Source organism: Dendrobium catenatum, unplaced genomic scaffold, assembly GCF_001605985.2.
Source record: "Dendrobium catenatum unplaced genomic scaffold, ASM160598v2 fragScaff_scaffold_1483, whole genome shotgun sequence".
Lineage (NCBI taxonomy): Eukaryota > Viridiplantae > Streptophyta > Magnoliopsida > Asparagales > Orchidaceae > Dendrobium > Dendrobium catenatum.
In genome coordinates, this window is record NW_021319945.1 from 818,158 (window position 1) to 823,712 (window position 5,555).

The 5,555-nt window shown below is 32.7% G+C and overlaps 1 protein-coding gene across 1 annotated transcript; it reads right to left on the bottom strand.

The window, feature by feature from the left end:
* Positions 1 to 4,526, bottom strand: LOC110115484 (transcription factor bHLH18). The gene is made up of 5 exons (XM_020848731.2): positions 4,471 to 4,526; positions 3,950 to 4,004; positions 3,172 to 3,651; positions 876 to 1,286; positions 1 to 244 (listed from the first exon to the last, which is right to left on the bottom strand). Exons 2-5 carry the CDS (start codon positions 3,983 to 3,985, stop codon positions 170 to 172), a joined length of 1,002 nt encoding a protein of 333 aa, XP_020704390.1. The 5' UTR covers positions 3,986 to 4,004; positions 4,471 to 4,526; the 3' UTR covers positions 1 to 169.
* Positions 4,527 to 5,555: the final 1,029 nt, after the last annotated feature.

Here is a 5,555-nt window from a genome sequence, read left to right on the forward strand (position 1 = left end):
GGCATTGATCTCTTCAGATTCTATGTACATATGAAGCATATATTAACAAGAAATAACTGGGAGATTATTGTTTTCATTCATTTCAAATAAAACTGAATGATAGCTTGAATGAAAGCTAGCACGACAGATAATATCACCGCAGCTTTATACTTTACAAAAAGCACATTCATCAGTTGCACTGGCTTAAAGCTGCGTTCAGCTTCTTTGCAACATCTTCCACTGTTATGAAGGAACCATCTTCAACCTTTGAATGCAAAATAAAATCAAAAGTATTTGTTACAACTTATGCATTTATGCCAATGCATGCAAATTAAATGGCATGAGTACAGCACTGCACATATCTGAAGAGATATAGAACATGAATGCTTCCACACCCGCAAAATCGACCACATTTGAATTACTTATACTTTTGTGGCATATTAAATATAGGAGTGGGGTACATGAGAAAGTGATGATTGATCAACTGCACCGAATAATTTTATGACATATTTCCCTAAAATGATCATTTACGTTGCAAATATGATTATTTTGTTGCATGTGAAAATGCTCTATCATATACAAGTTCATGATTTGATATATGCATGTGCTTGTCATTTTTATGCATCATAAAGATGCATGCATGATGTTAAAATTCTGTTTTAATTATAATAATCCAATATACACTACAGGAAAATTGACCATTTCCGACGGATTTCTCCAGCGGAACAGGGCGAATTTCCGCCGGAAAAATTTGTCGTTAATATGTGATTTTCTTGTATTAATATAAATGTCAACGTATATAAACATAGGTCATTATGTTCTTTCATTTATATATCTTCTTATATATGTGTATTATAAATATACATATATGTCTATGAAATTATTAATATACTTGCCTGAGCAGCCACAGTGATATCAAGGAAGGAGGACCCCATGAAAGGCACGGCACTAAAGTTGCTGACCATGAGGTGGAGGTCCTCAATATCAGAAGCCAACTTAGCCAAAACTCCCTTATGATTTTCACAGTGTATGTTTACGAGCACTGCCTTGTCACAAATCTTAACCTTTATGTGGTGAGGGTGGAGTTTCTGATCATGAGATGAACTGCTATTAATAATATTATTATTCTCCACAGAAGATATAGGGCTTTCACAGTCATTGGAATGATCATGGCAGGGCTTTATAATGTTCATTGTGGCAATCTCCACTGCCTTCCTCTCAATCTTCTCTTCTTCAAGGTTCTTCACCCTTTCCTCCAGCTCTTTGATGTGCTTGACTGCATCTCCAAGAACTGAAGCTTTGTCCATCTGATTCATGGATGAGAAAGAGCAATTACTTAATAGTGTGAAGATATGGGTGCACGTGAGTTAGTTGTACAAAGTCATTTTTAGTATAAAAATTTCTTGAAAGCAGAAAAAAATAGTGGCATAGAGTTTCTTTGGAACAGCTTTTTTATTGCTTTCTAATACACTAAAGATAGTGAGCATTGTTTCTCCCATCATAAGTGAAGGGTCTTATTTATTTTTCTATGAAGTATATCATAGAGATATCATATTGAAAATATATTGATTTGAGTGGGTGAAAAAAATGTTTTCCACAAGAGAAGTGCTCTTTAGACGCGATATATATCTCTTTACTGCTAAGAGAAAGCTAAAAACTTTTCTTCCACTTGTTACAAACTAATTCTTTCGCAACAAGTAAAACCCCTTTTTTCTTTCAAATATATAGATTTAAGAAAAATAAATCAAAAGTTATGATTTTGTATTTTTAATTATTTATTTATTGTATCACAAAAAGCACAAATTATAAGAAATGACAAGTGTCACGTGAACTGAGGAGTTGTTGAGCATAAAAAACAGTGAGCTTGAAAAGTATTAATCATTCTTAAAAGGTGAAGTACTTCACATCATAAATCTTTAATCTGTTGATTTAAAGATCAATCATTGATAAGGAGGACTTTTAATTAGTTCTTAAACTTCTTCTTAACAAGTGTGATTCCAAAGAGGGACACTAACTCAGCATTATTGTAGTACAGCTAACTATCAAAATTAATGAATGATGTCAAAAAGCTATAAAAATTTGGAGAAATAATGAATTATGCATACAATGTTACTTTGAGAAGCAAATCTATCTTTTGAAGGTTTTTTTTTTTAATATTTAGATCAATTAAGATAAATTTCAGACACATCACATGCTCACAACCAACAAATCAAGATGAGCTGCGTAAAAATATCACCTAATTCTAGCAACCCATCTTTTATCCGTAACTTTCAAAATTAATCATTGAATGATTTGTCATCAGACAACTATATAAGATCACATGGAGCTTTAGACTAATTACTCGTTAATGTTTTGGATGATTGGATGATTGGAATACTACTTCACATATACCATTTTGGCTTTCAGCAAAATAGAAGCATGCAATTCATGCATTTATGATATATATTTGTTATTGCAACTCCTTGTTGTGGCAGAATAAGAAGAGAGTTGTTGAGTATTTGAGAACATGCAAGCCCATTAAGAAAGGTGGAATTAAAGGGACTTACGCTTTTTTTGAGATGGCTTTCTTAATGCTTCTTAAAACAATATTGTAGTACTAGAACACTGTTTTAAGAAGCAATAAGAAAGTCATCCCAAACGAAACCTTAATTAAGGTATCGATCTCGAGTTTCACATAGCAGATGTAGAGCGAAAGAATTAATCTGCTCTCAATGTGAGTTTAAACTATGTAGCTTTTCATGTGCCAATCTTATTTTAAATAAAATATGAGGGATAAATTTCTATCCTTGAAAAAAAAATTTCAAAAAAGATGAAATGTCATGAAATTTTAAATCAGTTGCTCTTAAATATCAAAGCTTCTTACTTATATTTCCCTCCCAAACATCATGAATGCAGTTTGTTGACCACTAACATTAACTATTAGAAGTTTGAGACTTATAGCGCTGCTGAAGTATTTTTAACTGATGTTTATTATTAGCAGCATCTTCTTATAATTATAATAAAAATATCTTTTAATTACACCTTTTTTTACCATTTATAACTTAACTTATAAGATTACGATCGATAACTGATTGTATCAAACTGAAATAAAGTTCCTGAAAAGCTCATTTGGTTATTTTGTAGACAGAAAATACATTTTATAAACTTCATATGAAATACCAGATATCATCTTTCACAGATTATTTCACGTACCTTCTTAAGACCAGGGATGATAGCTGCAAGTGCTACGAACCTTTCGCTAAGCTTCTCCCTTCTCCTTCTCTCAGCAAGTATGTGATCAAGGGCATAAGCAGCTTGCCCTAAGCCCATCCTCATCTTCTTCCTCTCAGTTTCACCATTAACCACTCCACCTTTCCTTTTAATACAGATATCTTTTGGCACATCGGCATCATAGATATTAATATTTTCAACTTGAGATTGGTTAAATGACAGGAGAAATGGGGCATCAGGCACCAAAAAAATGCCATTTTGATCAGCTTTGTACATTCCTTGAGATGCTTCCATGAACTTTTCCACAGAGTAAACAGAAGGGTTTAAAGTAAAGCTTTCGGATGAAGAGATGGACTGTTGCAGATCATTATCATATGAAGCTGATATTAATTCTTGAGGGCTGTACTGATTCAGATTGCTCAATTCTTGCTGCATAATGAAGCCAGCTGCATCATCCAAACCCTAGAAATCATGCACTCTATATTCAGAAAAAATTTACAAAATGATATATATATATATATATACCTAACTAAATTTAGCTCAGAATGCTAATTATGGAACAATAAAAGAGATCTTCTTACATTTTTTTTCTTCTTCTAATAAAAGTAACTAACTACATCTCTCTCTTAATTTTGGTCAGCTTATAATTAGACAGAAGTGCTCTACTACAGTTCAATAAAAAAAATTTAGTATCTGGAAGAGGTGAATTTAGCTTAGGATATCCTCAACCAATTTTCTTTTTTAAGATCTTTCCACTTACCAAGTCTGAAACCCAGTGAAAAGTTCTTGATTCCATTATTTCAGATCAGAAGTACCTTGAGAGATTAATAACAAAAATGAAAGTAATGGTGATCAGTAATGAAATATAAAGCCGGTTGTACTTAGTGCTACTAATCATAAGCAAATATCCAGCATATATCAAAGAGAAATATCATTACTGATATGAAAATCTTCAGTACTGGAACTCTCCACTACAACAATCCAAAATATGAAAAGAAGCGCTTTTCACTAAGAAAAAGCTTTTGATCGGGAAGCTTAAAGTAATTTATTTTAATAAAACAGCTGAGGAGAAAATTAAAGACAAAGAATTAAAAGACAGAAGTTCTTAATTTTATGTTCAGTTTCTATGATATTTTTTTCTCCTAATTATGATAAGTATAGTTCAATTTCAATCATGTAACAAAAAAACAATAGAAATCAGGGAAAAACTCATGAGAAGGCTGAAGAACACGAAGAAACCCTGGAGAAAGAGAGAGCTGAAGAAGAAGAAGAAAGCCTAACCTCAAAAACCTAATTCTCCTCTTCTAGCTCAAACAGCAAAGCGACCAAGACATACCTGGCTTCTGTATATTATAAATATTATAAAAAAATATTATGATCTGGTTGGTGCATGTGAACTACAGCTCCTTTTACTTTGATTACTGTTGATTTGGAGGCTTTAGGAATGACTTCACACCTGCCATCACATACACGTACTCATCATTTCACTTATTAGTAATTAATTTGTTAGTTTGATCCATAAAAGCTTCAACAAAAATATTTTCTTTATTAGAGAAAGAGTGTATAGGAGAGGAGAGCCACTGCCCAACCATCTCATTGATTATTTTATAGTATTAGTAAATGGTATTACCAGCAAAATTGGCCATCAGCTGACTTAAAAACAGATAAGTAAGAGATCAATTGGGAAATAAATAAATGCCATTGAATAAGTATAATCTGGTGCTATTTTCGAGTATATTAATATGTGCTTTAACGCAGGTGCGTTTACCATTTTGGTGTGTTTAGCATTATCTTTTGTTTATATTGCAAGTTGTTGGCGGATTATTTGCCGAAAAATATAAATTTCAACGAAATGATGTAAGTTTCCAAGTTGATTCATTACGTCAATATTTTCGGTAGATAATCCACCAGTTTCATCCGTCTATAATAGTCTGGCGGAACAGGGCGGCGGATTATCCACCGGCAATACTGACACAACATTTTCGAAAAAAAATACAGGCGGATAAAATGTCGGAATCCTCTCGAAGAAAATGACGTGCAACCTTCATTTTTTGCCGGAAAATCTGCCAGTCACTGGTGAAGACTTTTCGACGCGCGAATAGCCTTCGTATGGATATCCGCCAAAAATTCGCAGGAGAAGCAAAATTTCCAACGAATTTACCTTGTTAGTCTGTCACTAACAAGTGATTTTCCTGTAGTGACATAAGTTTTTTTTATTATTATTTGTGAAATAAGGGAAGCATCATTGAAGAAAGAAATTATTAAGAAAAAACAGTCTTTGGTTAGAAAAAGGATGGCTTTCAAATTAATTAATTCATGTGCTGCATCATGAGAACTAAACTAACAAAAAAATATTATCATCAATG